General features: G+C 56.3%; 1 protein-coding gene across 3 annotated transcripts; it reads right to left on the reverse strand.

Annotated features, from left to right (window-relative positions):
* Window positions 1-48: 48 nt before the first annotated feature.
* MIXL1 (Mix paired-like homeobox) lies at window positions 49-2317 on the reverse strand. 3 transcript variants are annotated; one of them, XM_027046307.2, is made up of 2 exons: window positions 2033-2317; window positions 49-783 (listed from the first exon to the last, which is right to left on the reverse strand). In XM_027046307.2, the coding sequence occupies exons 1-2, from the start codon at window positions 2315-2317 to the stop codon at window positions 454-456; spliced, it is 615 nt and encodes a 204-aa protein (XP_026902108.2). In that variant the 3' UTR covers window positions 49-453. The 3 variants fall into 3 exon arrangements, 2 of the variants coding, with proteins under 2 accessions (XP_026902108.2, XP_026902109.2); XM_027046308.2 differs by having other exon boundaries at window positions 51-759; XR_008293352.1 differs by lacking the exon at window positions 2033-2317 and adding an exon at window positions 1708-1924 and having other exon boundaries at window positions 620-759.
* Window positions 2318-20861: the final 18544 nt, after the last annotated feature.

Here is a 20861-nt window from a genome sequence, read left to right on the forward strand (position 1 = left end):
CGTACCAAGACGAGATTTTCATTTATCTCAGGCTAACTTGCAAACGGTAATTTGCACGCATTTCTTTTAATATTTACTTATCTTTGAGAGAAAGAGAGACACAGCGTGGGGGCAGGAAGAGGTACAGAATCAAGATCAGGGGAAGGTTCAGACTTGGCGGGGGGAGGGAGCCTCAAGCGTTTAAGAGAAAGAGGGGGGCTCATTTGGTCCCCGACGGACAGGAGCGGACAGGAGCGGCTCCGAGAAGGTCACGCACTGTCCAGGGGTGACCTTCCGATCCGCACAACCGCCCTGCTGGCCAGAGACATCGCCTGCTAGTCTGGGAAGGTAAGTGGAAGGTCTTTCCCATCTGGTGCCCCCTGGAGGCTTCTCCAGGCTTCTGAGGAGAGTGAGGTGTGTCGCCTTTGCCTCCAGCCTCCAGCTCCTGTGGGATCGGCCCGAGTCCGCCTGTGCTCAAGAGTTTCCAAAGGCAGAAAAGATGTGTTCCTCCCAGAAGTCCAGCTTTGAACTGGGGCCTTCAGAGAGGGGGCAATAGGTTTCAAAACGCTGACCCTGGCAGTGAGGGGCAGAGATGCCCTCTCCCAGCCTGTAGGGATCGGGCGGGCAGGTCCCATCGGTTTCAAGAGGCAGCTGGGGCTTTAGGCATTTCGCTTCGCTCCCCTGAGCAGAGCGGAGGAGGAACAGCTCCGGCCTGGCCGAGGGGTGACAGGGTTTCCCGCTCTGACGCCGCGACTTGGCACGTCTGTTCTGGAACCACACCTGGAAGCAGGGAGACAAGAGGGGCTTTGGGCTGGAGTCCTTGTGCCACGATGGCCTCCACCGTCCCCACGTTCCAGGGCGGCGGGCCCTAGCTCCCTGCTCCAGGACCCCCTGGGTTTCAGAAAGCACTGGGGCCAGCCGATAGATCGGCATTCAGAGCCCCCCCCCCCCCCCCCCGGCTTTCCCTGACTCACCACTGCCGGGTGCCTGGGCACCATACGGGGATATTTGCAATGAGAGATAGGGTCACGGAAACAGAAGGGCTCAGAATTTGAGGATAAAATGCTTCTAGGCTTAAAGAGGAGAGGAATTGGGGGCCCCTGGGAGGCTCAGTCGGTTAAGCCTCCAACTCTTTGATTTCAGCTGGGGTCACAATCCCAGGGTCGCGGGATCGAGCCTCACCTGGGACTCCGTGCTGAGCGTGGGGCCTGCTTAAGATTCTCTCTCTCTCTCTCGCTCTCGCTCTCGCTCTTGCTCTCTGTCCCCCTCCCCCTTTCATGCTCTGTCTCCCTCTCTCTCCCTCTCAAAATTAAAAAAATTAAAAGATGATAGGCATTAAAATAACTTGGCAAATCAATTCCTGAAAAGTACAGCCCCTCATCAAATCAATCAAGAAGGCACTTTGCTCTGCGGACTGCACCGCTGTGGACAAATTTGCTGCTCACGGTGTCCCAACCAATCCTGAGGGTGTCCTGCTTAGGAAGCCTCTGGGGTGAATTGCTGAGACCCACAGATCATTCCCACCCCCCAGCCCCCCCCCACCTCCCCGGGGATGCGCAAAAGCAAATCCGCTCCTCCCAGCGCTGAGATGAGGGCTCCCGCTTAGACCTGCGTTTGGACACAGGCCGAAGGGCAGGGGCCTCATCACCCCCGAGCCCCCCGGGTTCTGATCTAAATGTGCAATAAACGCAGCCGGCTCCAGGGAGCCGCCCGGGCTTCAGGCTTTACCCCGAGATTCCAGACCCAGTACCGGCCCAGAGCGTGGCCTCGGGACTCCTGGGGGTGACTCGGAGAGTCGCCTGGCCCTGTCCCAAGGACCCTTCTCCCAGCGGGGGAGAACCCCAGCCGGGCCTCATCGGTCTCTTCTCCTTGAACCGGAGAACGAAAAAGTATCCAAGGGCTCCCTCTCCCCCTCCCGCTGAGGACTCGGCTTTGACCGTTTCGAGGGGCCCCGAGCGTACCCGACGCCCGAGGCAGGCGCTCCGCCGCACGCCCGTCCCGGCTCGCCGCCTGGGACCCCGAGGCTCCCCGTCCCCAGCACCCCCCCCCTCACCTGGATCCGGGACTCGGGGAGCAGCGTGAGCGCGGCCAGGCGCTCGCGCAGGTGGATGTCGGGGTACATGGTCCGGCGGAACACGAGCTCCAGCAGCTGCAGCTGCTCGGCGCTGAACGACGTGCGCTTGCGGCGCTGCGACGGGGCGGGCGGCGCGGGGTCCCCGCCCGGGAAGCCCGCGAAGGGGCCGGGGCGCGGGGGCGGCGGGGCGGCGGGGCCGGGCGGGGGCGCGGGGAACGCGGCGCCCGCCCCGAAGCCGAGCTCCCGGGACCCCGCCGCGGCCATCGCTGCGCCAGCCTGTGCGCCGCCGGGGGGCGCGGGCCGCGGATATAGGGCGGGGGCCGGGGGAGGGGCGGCGGCGGCCTCAAAGGGCCGGGCGCGCGGAGGCCCGTGTCCCCCCGGGGGGGCGGCCCCGCCAGACGCCGTGGGAACCGCCGCTTCCGCCGCCGCGCGCGCGGGGGGAGGGGAGGCGCGAACTCGGGCCGGGACCCCGGAGACCCCCGCCCGCCCTCCGGCCCGCCGCCCCTACCCCTGCGATCCCCGCCCGCTGGCCCCCCTCCACCCTGGCGACCCCCCCGCAAGCCCTCTGGCCCGCCCCCCACTCCGGCGACTCCCACCCGCACCCCGGCGACCCCCACCCCCCCAACCCTGCGACCCACCCCGCCGGCGACCCCCGCTCTCCCGCCCGTCGCCGCAATCCACATCCCCCGGGGCGGGCCTCCCACTCGGCGGCGGGTCCTGGGGTCGGCCTCCGTCCCGGGCAGCGACCCTTGGCCGCCGTCCGGCCCGCGGCCTGGAACGTATTTATTTACCACCCCCCCCACCCACCCCCCCGCCCGCGATGTGCGAGACCCTGTGCCAGGTGGGCCAAGCAGCCCAGCCCCTCGCTCCCCGACGCGCCCTGCATCCGCCGGGGGCGCGGATTAGGGGGCCGCACGCCCACCCCTTGGGCGGCGGGGGAACCAGGGACGCTGGTGGACGCGGGACCCCGCCTTCCCGGACGTGCCCGCGGGGCCCTCGCGGGAGGCGGGAGGCGGGCCGGCCCGGTGGGCCCCGTTAGAAGAGGCCGTTTCACCGGGACTTGCGCTGTGGTCGTGGGTGGGTGCCTCCCCTGCAGGGTGAGGGGCGCAGAGCCCCCGCGCTGTGCCAGGCGCTCCGCGATCTCAGGTCGCCCTGTGGGAAGAGACGGGCGTGGGCCCCGGGCCTCCTGTCCCCGCCGTCCGAGCCCTGATCCCACCAGGACCGCTCTCTGTGGGCAGGGTCCTTCAGGGCCCCGTGAGGCCACCCCCGGAAGACCTTGGGCGTCCCGGACCTTGGATGTCCCGGACGGGCTTTCCAGGTGTCCGGGCAGAAAGACAGACTGCGGGGAGGGACGGGAGCCCTGGGCCCGATTCGCTCCTGGTGGGCGGTTGGGGCGGCAGGGACTGTGTGTCCAACCCTTTGGGCTCTCCCGGGCAGCCCGCTTCTCCACCTACCCGCCCCACCCCTCCTCTCTCGGTCTCCCTCCCCCGCCCTTCCTCTCCCTTCCTTTCCTGGATCTTGGAGTCTTCAGGCAGAGGGCAAGTGGGACGGGAGGTCAGACCCTCTGTCTGACTGTGCTCGGTCCTTCTTTCCTGAATCGTGGAAGGCTGTGCTACACTGAGTTCCTATGCTGGGTTTACAGATCAGGAGATAGTTCCAGAATCCAGAGAGGCCCCAAGCCGGCCTCCACAAGAGACTCGGGTGCTCACTGGTCAGTTCCCCCCGCACCCTCCCACGGGAGGCCGACACCCCCGTCCCCTCCAGTCTTGGGGGTCGTCTTTCAGGCCCCTTGGGCTCATTAGGTTCCCGGTCTCAGGCAGTGATGATGGAGCCAGATCCCCGCAGCCCCAAAGTGCCCTGGGTGTAGCCCCCCCGGGACCGGGAGGCCAGCCTCCGAGGAAGGCCGAGCTTTGCTGGCTGTGTGGCCGCCGAGGTGAGGTTTTACAGTCCCGGGTGGCCCAGCCAGAAACTCTGCCCAGGGTCAGGAGTCACAACGATCCGGACTGTGTGGACGCCCCCCGCAGTCCTGTGTCGCAGCCCCGTCCGTCTGAGGCACCTGCTCCCTGTGCCCCGGGAGGACAGACCCGCCCAGAGGGACGAGGTGCTGCCCGTGGGCGGTCTTTTCTGCTTTTTGAACTGGCGGTAAGAAATGCCAGCATTCGGGCCGCCTGGGGGGACTCAAGTTGGCTGAGCATCCGACTTGGTCATGACCTCACAGCTGGTGGGTTCGAGCCCCTCCGTCCATCTGGGAGCCTGGAGGCTGCTCCGGATTCTGTGTCTGCCCCTCCCCTGCTTATATGCCTTCAAGCGCTCTCTCTCTCTCTGTGTCTCTGTCTCTTTTTCTGTCTCTCTCTCAAAAATAAATAAACATTAAAAAAAAAAAAAAAGAAGAAAAGAAATGCCAGCATTCAGTTTGCAGCCTGGTCATCCCGCACACTGACTAAACAATCATTTTCCTTCATGACTTTTCTGGAAGGCTCGCGGTATATCCCCCGTGTTGAAACAAGATGGCAGCCTTTCCCTCTCTCCTCCCTCTGCTCTTGATGAGGTTTTAATTGCGTGTGCTGGTATTTACCTGAGAAATAACCTCGGTGGGGACACAGTGGAAACCCGGGATCACGATCGGGAATGAGGGGTTGCGGAGGGAGACTTTATCTTGCACCTGCTGGTGCTGCTGTATTTTTGTTTTTGAACTGTGCACATGTTGGTGTTATACGTACATTTTGAAAACCTAGGTTTTTTTTGAAGGTATTTTATTTATTTTTTCAAATGTGTCACTTATTTTTGAGAGAGCACAAGCTGGGGCGGGGGGGGTGGGGTGGGGACAGAGGATCCAAAGGGGACTCTGCACTGACAGCAGTAAGCCTGATGTGGGGCTCGAACTAACGAATGGAGAGATCAAGACCTGAACTGAAGTCAGACACTCCACCAACTGAGCCACCCAGGGGCCCCAAAATGAAGTTTTTGATGAGTAAGTGGCAATGTAGTATTCCGGGTTGGATCTGGGTTTTTTTGTTTTTTGGGTTTTTTTTAATCAAGTCTACACCTGGGGCTCCTGGGTGGCTCAGTTAAGCGCCCGACTTCGGCTCAGGTCCTGATCTCACAGTCTGTGAGTTCGAGCCCCGTGTCGGGCTCTGTGCTGACAGCTCAGAGCCTGGAGCCTGTTTCAGATTCTGTGTCTCCCTCTCTGCCCCTCCCCTGCTCTTGTTCTGTCTGTCTTTCTCTCTCTCTCTCTCTCTCTCTCTCTCTCAAAGATAAATGAGCATTGAAAACATTTTTAGAAAATAAAAAAAGTAAAGTCTACACCCAACCGGGCTGGAACTCACAACCCAAGATCAAGAGTCACATGCTCCACACCGACCGAGCCAGCCGGGTGCCCTGGGTTGGATCCTTAGAAAGGACGAAGGACGTTAGTGGGAAAAACTGGTAAAATCTGAATGTTTTTATAAAACTGTTAGAACATGGAAGCAGAGGATGCACGTAATGTATCTGGAACGAGATGCTGTTTCACCGTGGGAATAGATTTCCCGGTTCGGGATTTGCACTGACCAGCGTTAGGAAGCTAGAAACTTCTACACATCTCATCTGATGTGTATCCGTTCGCTGAAAATTACAGGCTTCCCTCTCCCCTTTTGTTTGCCAGACACGTCTAAACTCCTAAGTGTTTTTTGCCAACCCCGAGGTCGGGATTCCCTACCCAGTTATCCTGTTGGAAGCATACGATGAGTGTTTTTGTTAATTCTTCTATACCCGTTTTTGGAAAACAGAGAGAGCCCCATCCCTGGCAATATCTTTAAAAAAAATCATTCTGGTGGGGCTCCTGGGGGGCTCAGTTGGTTAAGTGTCCGACTTCGGCTCGGGTCATGATCTCGTGGCTCGTGGGTACGAGCCCCGCGTCGGGCTCTGTGCCGACAACTCGAAGCCAGGAGCCTCCTTTGGAATCTGTGTCTCCCACTCTCTCTGCCCCCCTCCCCCACTCACACTGTCTCTCTCTCTCTCAAAAATAAATACATGTTAAAAAACTTTTTTGAAAAACAAAATCATTCCGGCAAGTTATTTGCTCGAGGCTCCGTAAGGCACTTTTCTCTACCAAAGCCAGTTTACCAGTTCTGGAATGGCTACCCTGAGGTTCAGGGTTAGCCCAAGGCAAGGGCCATGGAGATCCGGGGTCGAGGTCCCCCTTCATCCACACCTGGGCTCCGCCCACTCACCACTTGGCCTGCTCAGGGCTTGGGCCCTTATTTGCATTTGGTGTGTCGGTCACCCTTGTCGAACCAGAAGGGGTGGGCAAGGGGAAATAGACGACGCACATCCAGGAAAGAGAAGTGAAGAAGAAAGAGAAAAGCAATGAGCTAAAACAAAACAAAAAAGGATCGTGATCTGCAGCAGCCCCAGCGGGCAGGCGGGAGCCACTCGGGGTCACTGTCCTTCCTTTGCATCCTTAACCTTTCCCCCCACGGCTCCTGTCCTTGACGCCCCCAACATCACAGACGCCTGCCTTTCCTCTCCAAGTGCTAAGTACCCTCTTCCCGGCTTTGTTGTTCAAGTCAGGCCCTCCACGCGGCCCTGAGAGCCGCCCCCGCCCTGCTCCGGGGCTGGTGTTTATTGATCAGAGACCCAGGAAAAGGAGGGTCGATGGCTTCTGCTTCCACCCTGAGTCCCTTTGATCCTGGCCTCGCTTTGATTTCCCCTCCTCTCGCTGCCCTGCCCGGCCTCTTCAGTTCCTGAAGTGTATTCTGGAAACAGAGGTTACAAGAGATTGAGAGACAACACCCCCCCCCCCCAAAAGGTATTAATGTGCCAGGAAAGCAATAAAAGGTTAAGGAGCCTCTTTTGTTGTTTGGTTGGCGCCAAACACATTCCAATCACAACCTCCAAATCGCTTTTGAACTCGACACACATGTTGAGTTGTTTTTGTTTTTGTTTTTTTCCTTTCTTTCAGTTATTCCCACCCAAATCCTCTGGGTAGCGTCTTTCTCCACCCAGACTCACAGAAGCAAGTGAAGTTAAAAAGAACCCCTCCAGGCCGGAGACTGAGAACCATAGGTTTTCCAGGTTTCTGTCCACACGCTCGATAACAAAGAACAGAAACGACCGGCAGCAGATTTGGCCCTCGCACCCGACATTTGTCTACACCTGTCCCTGCAACATGCCTGTTGAGCGCTTTGAATGGGGCCTGGTGCCCCTGAGCTGGTATCTTGCTTAATTTCACGGTAACTGATTTCAATAGAAGCGGCCTCTCGTGGCTATGGCAGCTGACAGGACGGCTCTAAATCATCACCCAGCAAATCCCTCTTCCCTGAGAACTGTTTACAAAGACGTATGTAGGTGGCTCAGAATCGCCCGCTGGATTTGAATTCTAGACTCTCCTTTTACGTGGCTGGAACAGAACTCTGGATCGTCGAAATGACTACCTCGGTTTCGTCGCGGACAGTCTCATACAGATTTGGCTGAACGGTGTGTTGAATATCGCTGTAGCATCCGTGCACGGTCTTCTTTTTATTGTTGTTGTTTTTTCTTTGTTTTTTGAGACAGAGACAGGGAGCCAGTGGGGGAGGGGCAGAGAGAGAGGGAGACACGGACTCCGAAGCAGGCTCCGGGCTCCGAGCCATCAGCACAGAGCCCGACGCGGGGCTCGAGCTCCCCGGAGTAACCGAGGACCCACTCCGGCCTTGGTGTCCCGGCCGGCAAGAGTATTGGGTGTGTGTTTCCAAAATGCTTCCTTTTGCTGGATATTTTTGCCTCTAACAGAGGAGAGACATCGTGCGGGTAAAATACAAAGCCAAGTTGGTCCAGTCAGACGCAGGCTCCCGGTCGGTGTGGGAGATGAGCCGCTTTCCAGTAGGTACTGTTCCATTTTCGTTGGTCCCAGGAGGGACCTCTCGGCCTGTGGGCGTGTAGCTGTCACGGCCACATGAACTTCCCGCGCTCTCTCAGGGGAGGAGCCAGCGACACAGGCCCCTTCTTTCCAATTGCGCTCAGCAAGCCCCGAGCGACAACCCTGAGCCGGGCACTGCGCTCCAGGAGGGAGAGGAAGCTCTCCTCACCGCTGGGCCTTCCTGGTTAGCAGCCGGGCTGCCTGGCCAGTGGGCCAAGTTAATCCTGCATTAATAAAGCCCACCCAAGCGCCACTGACCCAGAGCAAACTGACCCTGGGGAGCGGGCGGTAGAGACTCAGCCCACTCCTTCATTATGCCCAAAATGTGCTTTCGCTTCGGGGCGTATCACCTGAACAAAAACCCTGCCAGAGAGGGCCCTGCTTTGAACTTGGTTGACCATTCCGGGTTTCTTTAAACTCATCCACGGGCAGACTGTGGTCTCCCCGCGCCACTTCCCGTGCAAAGGAAAAAGAAAAAGAAAAAAATGCTCTGTGGAGAAATGGCACATTCCAGGCCAGTATTCCAGAGTCTGGACTATTTAGTCATATCTGCAGAGGACAAAAGTATTCAACACTACTGAGGCATTCTCTCGAGGAAGAAGTCGAAGAGGCCCCCGCCGGTCAAACAGGACAAGTGGAGCGCCAACAAGAATAACAAAAGCAATAGGTTGCAACACATCGAACATGTTAAAGTCCATTCTTTCGTGATGGTCATAAAAAACGAAACTGATCATGTTCGGGCCGGTTCTAGGGAACAATCCCTTTATCTAAGAGCTGGCAGGCAGGGGCGCCTGGGTGGCTCGTCGGTCGAGCGCCGGCTTTGGCTCAGGTCATGACCTCGCAGTTCGTGGGTCCGAGCTCGGTGGGTTCTGTGCTGGTGGCTCGAAGCCCGGAGGCTGCTTCGGATTCCGTGTCTCCCTCTCTCTTGTCCCTCCTCCGCTCCCACTCTGTCTCTCAAGAATAAATAACACGTGTAAAAAAAGTTAACAACAACAAAAACAACAACCTGGTACACAAAGTGTTTATCCTGCCTTTTCTGTACGACTGTAACTCAAGGTACACAGTGGATAAAGAGAAGGCCCTCGGGACGCAAGCGCTCTGCCAACACCCAGACGTGGAAATGCTCTGATCAGCGGAGAAGGAATGACAGAGGTACACAATCCTCATTTTGCAACCTTTAATGAAGGTGTGAGCCTGACAGCGATCCTCATGGCTGCTAGCTGTCCTTCCTTGTAGAAATATACACCACCACCTCGGAGTGAGTCATTCTCCCCAAAATAGAGATCCGGAACGTAAGCCGGCGATTGGAGCTTGCCACCGGGTCAACAGAAGAACGGGGAGCAGTAGCAGGTCACGAAGCGCCACAGGGACACCGTCAACAAAGCCCAGACTGTGGGAAATTCAGGACAAACGTCAGCCTCTTCATCAAGTACATTGGAGAGAGAGAAAAAGAGAGAGAGAGGGAGAACCATCTATAGACAAAAAGGGACCAAAGAGCCCTGTCGACTCGATGCAACGCTGGGATCCTGACGTGAACAAACCCCCTGTAAAAGTTCACTTCTGGGGCGCCCGGCCGGCTCAGTCGGTGGAGCTTTGGGACTCTGGGTCTCCGGGGTGGTGAGTTTGAGCCCTACATTGGGCACAGAGATGACTTTAAAAAAAAGTTCATTTCTTCGACCAATGAGGTATTTCAACATGAGCTATGAGAAGATATTAGGAAATTGGGGTTAACTCTTTTTGTGTTATGAGAGCGATTCTGTGTCATATTTTTATCGCCTTTTAGAGACAGTTAGAAATAGTGGCAGATGAAATCAACAAAACGTTCGGGGTTTGCTCCAAAATAATCCAGTTTGGGGGGAGGGGGAAGAGTGGGGAGATACAGAAAAAAGCAAGGTCAGATACGAACTGGTAACAGTTGAGGCGGGGGCATGATCACGGACTATACCATTCTCTCTACTTTTGTGTATGTTTAAGATTTTTCCAGAATGAAAAGTTAAAAAAAAAAAAAAGCAATAGTCAGTGTCCTTGAAGGACGTGGGAGACACTGAACAGGAGGACAAGAGCCCCGCTCTGGGGGGGTAGGGTCTCCCCGGGGAGCTGGGAGCCCAGGCGGAGGAGGAGGGGAGCGGCCCCCTCACTGGGTTCGGGGCGGAGGGGGGGGGTGGCTAGAGGAGGGCACCTGTCAGCGTTGAGTGCGCCCGTGGCAGAGGTGGCCGGGCTGCCCAGCTCTGGGGCACTCCCTGCACGAGAGACCCGAAAATAAATCTACCTGGGGGCAGCCACCCTCAACCCTTTCGTGTGAAACCTCTTCCGTGCTTGTGTGCAATGTACACATATATGTAACTGTGCAGGAAAACTATACACGCGTGGTTTTTATACAGACAAATCTTGTTTACCTAACCCGAAAATAATTTTTTTCATGTCTATTTAGTTTAGAGAGAGAGAGAGAGAGAGAGAGAGAGGGAGAGAGAGAGACAGAGTGCAAGCGAGGGAGGGGCCGAGAGAGCGGGACACAGAATCTGAAACAGGCTCCAGGCTCTGAGCTGTCAGCACAGAGCAGGACGCCGGGTTTGAACCCACAAACCGCCCCATCGTGACTTGAGCCGAAGGCGATGCTGAACCCACTGAGACCCCCAGGCGCCCCGTACCGCAGTTACCCTGAAACTCTTGTAATCTCCCATGGGTTCTAGGCTTGGGAGGACTCAGGATAGGCCCAGGATGCCCCAGGGCATTTCCCCAGCCGCTCCCCCCTCCCCCCTTCTGGGAAAACCCTGCTCTGAGAGCACCTGAGGGGAGGCTGAGTAGGGGGCTTGCCGGATAAGGAGTTAGTCTCTCTTACTTGGGGTCCGTGAGGCACCTTGGACCTGAGGGCTGGGGTCTCAGTCTCAGACTCTAAGAGGCCCCTGTTTTGGCCCCACGGCTGCTCCTGGCACTGAGCCCGGCTCCGTGTCCTCCCCACGCACATGGCCTCGTCCACGCAGCCACCCCAGCTCCAGGCCTGGGGAGGACGGCTCGGGGCTCTGTCCCCACGAAGTGTGGGTGTCAACCCCCAGAAGGAGCCCTGGCCCCCAGACGGCTGGGGGGGGGGGGTGGGGAGGGCTTCTGCGGGGTCCTCCCGGCCCTCCTGCCCGCCGCACCTGACCCGGATCGCGAGCACCTGCCGCCCTCCCTGGGGACCCTCAGAGGCTGGGTCTGGCTTGTCCCCCCCTCCCCGCCCCCAACGCAGTATCTGGAACCCGCAGAGGCTCAGGGCGCGGTTCATCATGAATAACAGGCGGGGGTCCGCAGCGTCCCTCGTGAGTGAGCTCGGGCAGGCCCTGCCGTCTCGGGGTCAAGAACTCCGACAGGAAGCGCCGATTCTCGGACTTGTCTTCACTCAGTCCCTTATCACTTGTCCGATCCGGGGCAGGCCCCCACCCCTCAAAGCTTTGCTTTTCTCGGGCTGCAGTGTCTGGGGGAGCAGAGGGGCTTACCCACCAGGGGGGCTTCCTTGGCTGGAAGTCCCGGCCAACGGCAAGAGAGGGCTCTCCAAGCCGGAAGTCCGGGCCAACACGCGCGGTAATGAACACGCACCGGAACACGGTCCTGGGGGTCCCGATGACCCCGACGGGGTGCTGGAGGGACGCTGTGCGCTCTCTCCGGCTCTGCCCACCCCCGCCCGTCTGTCACGTCTCACCAGCCGCCCTGCAGTGTGTCCTCAGCTGTGTTCACCTGGGCGCCCACCTGGCCGGCGAGCTCCCCGCGGGGCAGGACCCCAGGTGTGCGGGGTGGGGGGCGAGGGGTGCTCTGGGGCCAGCTCAAAGGGTGCACGAGGGCCGTGAGCCCCCGAGGGTGTCGCGGTAAGGATCACTGAGACAGAGGACACGGGGAGGGGGGGTATCCGTGCAAGAGCAACCGTGAGGTTCACCGTCTCTTTCTAGAAGTCTCCATGGGGTCTCTGTCAGCCCCTGTACGTCTGTGTCGCGAGCAACTGACCCGGGTGGTGGTGGGGGGGCTCAGCTGGGGTGACTGACAGCCGCCCCCCCCCCCCCGAACCTCCCTGTTGCCAGCAGGGAAATGGGCGCAGCGGTACCTGCCTGCCACCTTCTTCCTGGAGGTTCTCTGAGGCTGGAAGCTTCTCAGGGCATTTTCAAAGGCTCCGATGAAAGGTGCTGGTGGGATGAAACGTTCTCGGGGCCATAGGAAGTTTCTCGCAGTTTTGAAGCCTTGGAGGCTGCAGGAAGTGGTCAGTGACGGGTACTTGTGAAGCCCCGGAGGGTGATGAGGGTGGAGAATTAGCAAGCAGATAGATCGGCCACACCTGGGGCGTGAGGGGCCCTTATCTGGGAGGAAAATCTGTCATTTCCCTGGGGGTGGGGGGTTTGGGGTAAGTGTCGAGGCCCCTGGGCCCACAGGGTGGAGGCCAGAAAGACAGGGCCTTGGACAAGACCTGCCCCTCCTCGGGGCCTCAGTTTCCCCACGTGTGAAAGGAGAATGACTTTAAAACCCTGACTGCAGGCTGCGCCCCAACTCTGCTGCCCTCCCTGGCTTGGAGACCCCAAGTCAACACGCTATCCCCGCCCCGGGGTATGCTTGCAGGGGTGCTGGTTTGAGTCTCACCGGGTCCCACGAGGGGCTCTGGACCTGCCCCGGGACCTTGCTGGGCAACAAGGATTCTTTGCTGGGCCACGCTTTAGTCTGGCCCCCGAACCTTCTCCCAGCCCCATCTGGAAACTTCTGGGTAAAAACCCAGTGTTAGAAAGGACGCTGCTGGGTCAGTTTGGCAGGAACACGCCCTCCCTCCCCGCCTTGTGCCGCGATGTTCTCCACTGCCCCCAGGTGATCTCTGGCCCCCTTGGCCTGCCTCCGACAAGGATCCTGTTGGGTCATTTCAGCCAGAACCCCCCCCCCCGCACCCCGCCCCCTGCTATAATTCAATGTAATTTTAGTAATGACCTTTCAGTAATCTTTCCTGCACTGCCCCACCTGCTCGTTGGCTGTACCCCCACTTGCCCGTGCGGTGTTCCCAGATGAGACCGATCTCTGTCCCTCCCCTGCAAGAGTCTATTGTATCAAGATCGTCCCGGGGAGTCTGAGTGGCTCAGTCAGTTAAGTGTCCGACTCCGGCTCAGGTCATGATCTCGCAGTTCATGAGTTCGAGCCCCGCGTCAGGCTCTGTGCTGACAGCTCGGAGGCTGGAGCCTGCTGCAGATTCTATGGCTCCCTCTCTGTCTGCCCCTCTCCCATGCATGCTCTCTCTCAAAAATAAATAAAGACATTGCAAAAAAAAAAAAAAAAAACATTGTTCCGAATAAAGCCTGCCTTTCCACTTTTCACAAGTGTCCTGCTAAATTTTTTCTTTACCGCAAAGTCTGGCCACTTGGAACACACCGTGCGGGGGCCTCCTGACCCAGAACAGCCCTCAGGCTGTCTGTCCCCACAGCTACAGGAAATGGGAGAAGAGTGAGTGATGTGTTGGGAGTTGCAGGGACAGAAGGGACAGACAGAGGTGGCCAGACACCCAGTGGGTTTTTCTTTTGCACCAAGTCCTTTGGCCCCCGGCCCCTCCTTCCTGTTGCTAGGATCACTGCCTGCCCCTCCTCATTTTCCAGAATCTTCCCTCCCTTCCCCCCCTCCCCCCCCCCCCCCCCCGCCCTGCCTCCACGTCTGAGGCTCTGTGGCCGGCCCTGAGCGATGCCCCAGGCCTGTGTCACTTCATACAACAAGGCTGCAGTGTGCAGTGGACAGAAGGCGGCCCTCGACTGCCCAGACAGCCACCTCGTAGTTACCTGTGTTGCAGGTGCATTTTCATCCGAGGCCTCAAAACCCTTAGGACTCAATACGTTGAGCTTTTAGTCCAAAATCTTTACTTACTTAGTTTAGTTTTATTTTTAAAAAAACTTGCTAACATTTATGTATTTTTGAGAGAGACAGAGACAGAGCGTGAGCAGAGGAGGGGCAGAGAGAGAGAGAGAAGGAGACACAGAATCTGCAGCAGGCTCCAGGCTCTGAGCTGTCAGCACAGAGCCCGACACGGGCTCGAACCTATGAACCAGGTCATGGCCTGAGCCGAAGTCGGACGCTCAACCGAGCGAGCCACCCGGGTGACCCTACCTCTCTCTGTATAGAGCAGCACTCAAGCCTGTAGCCTAAGCCCAGTGCTAACAGCTGGTTAAAGTCCTCGTAAGAATACAGGCGGATCATGGGGCGCCTGGGTGGCTCGGTCGGTTGAGCATCCGACTCTCGATTCCGGCTCAGGTCATGATCTCACGGTGTCCCCCGTGTGCCTGCCTTGAGCCTGGCGCTGGGAGGACTGTGGTGAACACAGCGCTCGCGTTCTGATGGAGAGGAAAGAGAAGAAACAAAATAAGCGATTGATGATACAACAATTTGGCACGGCATACCCACATGGCTTATTAGCGGTGCTACACAGAAACAGTGGGAAGGAGGAGGGGGTGTGCGGAGCCGATGCTCTTGAACGCAGGGCAGGGCCCCCCCGGGGAGAAGGCCACACTGGATAACGACTCCTGGGTGGTGGCGGCCGTGGCCACCTGGGCAGGGACAGCCCGCAGCAGGCCCCAGGGACAGCAGGTCCAAAGTATGAGGTAGGAGGCAGCGGAGAGACAGGTGGGGGGAGGGGGAGGTGACAGTGGGTGTGGGGGGGGGGCTCCAGGATCGCCCTGGGCAGTGATCTGTGACAGCAGCCACTGATTGTGTCCCCTTGTGCTGAGCTCTGTACTCACTGCGGTCCCTACTGGAACATTCTCTACTCGAAGCCCCGAAGCAGCCCCAGGGTGGTAACTACATTCATCGGCCCCTTTATTGCCCTGCTTTCATGGAGGTGATATTCACACAGCATGAAATTAACCACTTCTGAGCGTCGGAAACAGTGAGGCTTTGTACACGTGCAGCCGTCAGCGGTCCCCTGCGTCTGGACACGTGGTGTCCTTGGCCCCGAGGGAGACACCCCCCCCACCCCGGGCCCACTCCCCAGCCCCGCTCTTTCCCTCCCCCAGCCTCTAACAACCACGGCCGGTCTGTTGTCTTTCTCTGCCGACTTGCCTCTTCTGGGTATTTCATATCACGTGTGACCTTTCGTGACCGGCTTCTTCCACTTGGTGCAACATTTCCAAGCCTCACCTAACGTGTCCCCTACTCCGTTCCCTTTCATGGCTGGGTAATATCCAGTTGTGTGGACATCACTTATTTTACAGGTAAAGAAATTGGGGCTTTGGGGATGGGACGGAATAACTGACTGAGGCCTCGCTCACCCAAGCGGCTTACCGGCCGAGGCTGGACTTGATTCTGTGTCTCCCACTCTCTCTGCCCCTCCCCTGCTCATGCGCTCTCTCTCTCTCTCTCTCTCTCTCTCTCTCTCTCTCTCTCTCTCTGTGTGTGTCAAAAATAAATTAAAAAAACATTAAAAGAGGAAAAAGAAATTGTGTTGTGAAATGGCATTTATCGCCATGAGCGAACAATATATTGCTGAGTGGGAAAAGCAATATTCGTGACAACACAATACGGGAAATACACCAGTTTCTACAAACAAAGAAAATACGCACAGGTATATTCGTAGAAAAGCTTCGGGAGGGGGCATCTCCCAAAATATTAACTCTGCTTATTTTTAGATAAGGAAGGTTATAGGTTGCATTCACTTATTAAATCTGGGGTGGGGGGGGATCCACCAATAAATGCTGCTTTAAAAATCCATCAGTCAGTTGGAGGACTCCCCAGAGAAGCTGCCCCAGAGGCCGCTTGCTGCCCTCACCTGCATTTCTCCTCTGCGGACAAGGAGAAACCGTTGCGAAGCTTCTCCCAGGGCTGGGAGGATCCTTCTCTGCAGGAAATCCAGGAAGGTGGGGCGCGAGGTGGGGACAGTGGGTGGGTCAGCAGAACTGTGGGGACTTTGGATCCAGTATGGCTCCTCCGGGTGGCTTAGTTGGCTGAGCGTCCAACTTCCTCTCAGGTCACGATCTCGCGGTTCATGAGTTCGAGCCCCGCGTCGGGCTCTGCACTGACAGCTCAGAACCTGGAGCCTGTTTCCGATTCTGTGTCTCCCTCGCTCTCTGCTCCTCCCCCACTCGTGCTCTGTCTCTCTCTCTCTCAAAAATAAATACATTAAAAAAAAAAAGTTAAATGGGGGTGCCTGGTGGCTCCGTCAGTTAAGCATCCGATTCCGGCTCAGGTCATGATCTCCCGGTCCGTGAGTTCGAGCCCCGCGTCGGGCTCTGGGCTGACAGCTCGGATTCTGTGTCTCCCTCTTTCTCTGACCCTCCCCCGTTCGTGCTCTGTCTCTCTCTGTCTCAAAAATAAGTAAACATTAAAAAAAAATTTTTTTTTTTAAAGTTAAACATACTGTCATGGAAAGAAGTCCCCCAGGAGACTGTGGCATGAAGAAAGCCAGTTGCCGAACAAGATGTGTACGAGAGGCACATTTGTGTGCAAATACACATATGCCCGTGTATTTGCAGATGCACAGAAAAGAATGCAGGGAAGGAAGGGTGCGTGAGTAAGTCGAGTCTCTGGGAAGCAGGCTTTTCAGGTGGGGGAGGGGACTCCTACTCTCCACCTTCCACCCTTCGGTGCCACGGGAATACATTGTCACCACCGATCCGTGTTATTTTGCGGTTACTCACAAAGTAAAGGCATTAAAGGGACGTTATAGGTATATATTCGTATTTTGTATTTGTTCAGATACAATGTATATGGAGATGTACTACTTGTGCTTAGTATTAGGAAAGACTCACAAATAAAACGGGCAGGGAATGAAAAGAATGAGCAAAGACTGTCCGTTCCCACAGCCCTGCCTCCCAGACAGCCTAAAAAATTTCTTTTCAAATAAACAGATGACCCTGATATAGGACAGCCCTGTGCCCTGTGCCGCAGGGACACTCTTGGTACTTATTTTAAGGTCCTTTATAACGGAGATTTTATTTGATTATCACCCTGATGTCTGCCGGAATCCTGCAGTCTGACACCTAGAAGACAGCCCCCAGGTCCCTGCTCTGGGGGCTCGCTCACCACATTTTCCTGGATATCAGGACATCCTGCTGTTTGAAGATATGCGGTGTGACCGGGGCTGTTCTCGGGACTCTTCAGAGGTTCTGCCTCTGAAGCCCCACAGGCGTTTCTGTTTTTCTCGGCCTTGGGGGACAAGCAGCCTGGGTGGGTGGGGACCGTGGGCGGGGCTGGGGACACTAGGATGTCTGTCCTGCCAGGCTCAGATCCTTCCCCCAGACTCTCACTTCCTGCGGCTGGACAGCCGTGGAGACCACAGGCCAGTCCGCGATCATCCGAGCCCAGGACCTGAATTTGACCAATGAACACGGTGAGCGGTTTGCACACTTTGAACCCATGCTAAAGTTTCCGGGGCGGTATCGACGTCTACACTAATTTCTCTCGGGTTGTTCGCAATTTCGAAAATCCTATCACCGACCGCAGCCCCCCACGATCCGGCTGCTTTGGTGGCAGATGCTTTCCAGGCGTTTCCGTGCACAGACGAAACCCTGGCCCGCTTGGCTGTTAACCCCGGAAGTCACGCTTAAACGTACAGAGTTCTGTTACCAGAAGCTCTGCCTGCCTTTCTGTTTCATATAACATCTAAGACCCGGCGCAAAAATGATTGTGCAGATATGTTCTTTGACCTCGGGATTTTTTTTTTTTTTTCAGATAGTAAACGGGATACCAAAAATGATCCATTTTATAAGACGCTTTGGGTCTCGTAAGGTTGAGCTCCACGGCCCTCGGACCTCCAGGCGCATCAGAACAGGACCACGTCTTTCTGCGCCCGAAATATATCGCCCACTAAATATTCGTTGAGTGAATATCTCATTTACGGCAATAATTTGGGGAAGTTGCCACCAGCCCCTTGCTCTGTCCTGTGCATGTAGTAAGTGACTGTTACTCTCCCTCCGCAGAGCGGATCCTGGGGATGTGTCCTTGCAACCCCAAGATCAAGAGTTGCACGCGCCACTGACTGAGCCAGCCAGGTAGTAAATTCCACTTAGTGGATGTATATATCCCCCTTGTCCCTTATGTTGTAGGGGCACCCGGGTGGGTCAGTCAGTTAAGCGTCCGACTTCGGCTCAGGTCATGATCTCATAGTTTGTGGGTTCGAGCCCCTCCTCCGCTCATGCTCTGTCTCTCTCTCTCTCTCTCTCTCTCGGTCTCAAAAATAAATAAACATTAAAAATAAATAAAATGCTGTTGTAATAAACATTCCTGGGCCTCTATCTTGGCACCCTCTGAAGGGACTCTCTGTACCCGTTGCCAAGAGACTGAAATCAAATGTCGTCCTCACCTGACCAGCCCCAGGCTGAGTCCCCAGGTGAGTGGGGGTGGAGGGGACTTAGTCTCTCAAATAGCAACCTCTGCCTGGCTGAGCCGGGAGGGCGCACAGTTAGGAAACGATGCCCATATGCTAACAGAACCCCATGTCCACCGTGGCGATCTGGGGGGCAGAATTCTGCATGATGGTTTTTCTTTAGGTCTCTGGGAGGCTTCTGTAAAAGCCGTGATACTAAAGAGTGCCTGGGGGGGGGGGGGGGCTCAGTCGGTTAAGCGTCTGGCTCTTGATTTCAGCTCAGGTCATGATCTCATGGTTCGTGGGTTCGAGCCCCGAATGGAGCTCTGTGCTGACAGCGTGGAGCCTGCTTGGGATTCTCTCTCTCTCTCTCTCTCTCTCTCTCTCTGTCTAAAAGTCAATAAAGAAACATTACAACAAAGTGATATTAAAAGAACAGACATTTACGAAGAATTTACTGTGCCAGTGTGGTTGTGTGTGTTGACACACGTCTGGTAAGGTACGATTATTGTCACTTTGTGGCTGTGCCACTGAGGCCCAGAGCGGTTATTTAACATGCTCGAGATCACACAGCGAGAATGGTGGGAGAACGGGCTCCAGAATTGTACGGACCGGCTCTAGGGTCTAGCATACTTAGTAACCATACTCGCCCGCCTTCGTCCTATTGTTATTATTCTCCCTGACCCTCTGTTTCCTCTTCCGTGAAATGGGTTCATAATACCTACTTCACGAGACTTTGAGGACTAGATGAGGCAAGGCACGGGAAGTGCTTGGGCCATGGTATGTGTGAAATAAATTCACCGACCATCGTGAATATCCCGGGGGGGGGGGCTGTTTATCCAGATGGGGGTTCCAGGGCCGGGGTGTCTGTGGACAACCAAGGTCTTGCAAGGACGCATCGCCTTGAGCAACACCCATGATCCGCTCTGTACAGGGAGAGTGACGGCTGGTGGCGGCTTAGGCTCTGTGGCAGGGACGTTCGGAGCCCTGAGAAGCTGTTAGCAGTGTTAGTTAGCTGAATGCAGGGGCCCCACAGGCCGCTAAGACTCGGGGGGTACAGGCCGACCGGGGCTGGAGACACAGCCAGCCCTTCGGGCTGAGGAGTCGGACAGACCTGACCCCACACGGAGACTTCTCCACCGGCTCTGTGACTCAGTTTCCTCGTTTTACTGATTGGTTCAAAATTTTAATTTATTTAAGTAATCTCTACACCCAGCGTGGGGCTCAAACTCACGACCCCGAGATCTCAAGTCACATGCTCTACCCGTTGAGCCCTCCAGGCATCCCCCAGTTTCCTCGTTTTAATATACGGACAGGGGACTATTTCAAACAGCATTTTTTTAAAAAAAAGTTTATTTATGTATTTTGGGAAGGAGAGAATGAGAGAGAGGGAGAGAGAGCAGGGGAGGGGCAGAGAGAGGATCCCAAGCAGGTTCCGCACCGTCAGCGCAGAGCCCGACGCGGGGACTCGAACTCACGAACCGTGAGATCATGACCTGAGCCGAAACCAGGAGTCAGACGCTTAACCGAAGGAGCCACCCCTGAAGGGGAGTTCTTTAGCACAAAGAATAGACAAGGAGGTACAGAAACGAGTGTTTACTTAGAAAGAGAAAGGACACCCCGATGACTCGCAAATGTTAAAAAGAGCTGACCCGTAGGGCAAAATTCAAACGACACAGGAATCGCGGCTGTCATTCCTGTCGCTTGACTTCCTGAGACACCTCTGCGCTTATTTTTCTTCCGAGTTTTCTTTTGGCTGCATGTCCCTTGTCTCCAGGCGATAACAATGTCCTAAGAAGATAATTCGGTCCTTCCTCCAGCATGGCTGACGGGCACTTGGTTTTCACATCCTTCATTTAGGGGAAGTGTCACCGTGCTCGGTGTCTCGCCCCCGCCCCTCCGCGCAGAGCCCCGGCCTTTATTCTGGCTCTGCGGAGCCCAGGCGGAGCCACAGAGGCCGTCGCCACCGACGCCCCCAACCTCCTGCCCCACCTAGGCGGTGGCCACGGGGCCGCGGGGCTGAGTCCGCAGCCGGGAGAGGACGGGAGCGCAGGGAGTCCACCTGCCGCAGCGCTCCCGCCTCCGGCCAGCAGGTGGGGCTGCGGGGCCCTGTAGCTTCAGCATTAGTCTGAGCAGCTTTTAAACAGGTCCTTGAATCAAGGGCCTCCTCTCCTAAACAGCTTCTTCCTACTGTCAGTGGAGGGTACTACTTGGTAATAACTATTTATTACTATTATCATTATCATTATCATTATCATTATCATTATTATTATATGGATTTAGCATTTGCAAGACGGGAAGAATGTACCCCACATTGCTAACGCTGGTTAGATCTCAGTAATGGGGGGCTGCCTGGGTGGCTCAGACAGTTAGGTAAGCGTCCGACTTCAGCTCAGGTCATGATCTCCCGGTTCGTGAGTTCGAGCCCCGCGTCGGGCTCTGTGCTGACAGCTCGGAGCCCGGAGCCTGCTTCGGATTCCGGATCTCCCTCTCTCTCTGCCCCTCCCTGGCTCGTGCTCTGTCTCTCAAAAATAAATAAATGTTAGAAAAAAATTTTTAAACAAAGATCTCAGTAATGGGATTATGGGAGATTTGTTTTTAAAAACACATACTTAAAAAAATTTTTTTAAACATTTATTTCTGAGAGA

Source organism: Acinonyx jubatus, chromosome E4, assembly GCF_027475565.1.
Source record: "Acinonyx jubatus isolate Ajub_Pintada_27869175 chromosome E4, VMU_Ajub_asm_v1.0, whole genome shotgun sequence".
Taxonomy (NCBI): domain Eukaryota; kingdom Metazoa; phylum Chordata; class Mammalia; order Carnivora; family Felidae; genus Acinonyx; species Acinonyx jubatus.

Excerpts from the sequence above, each read along its gene's own strand:
- MIXL1 (XM_027046307.2), bottom strand. The coding sequence starts at position 2,317 with ATGGCCGCGGCGGGGTCCCGGGAGCTCGGCTTCGGGGCGGGCGCCGCG. Across the intron at positions 784-2,032 it reads TCCCCGAGTCCCGGATCCAG|CCCCTCTTGTCTCCCTGCTT; the intron begins GTGAGGGGGGGG and ends TCCAGCCCAAAG.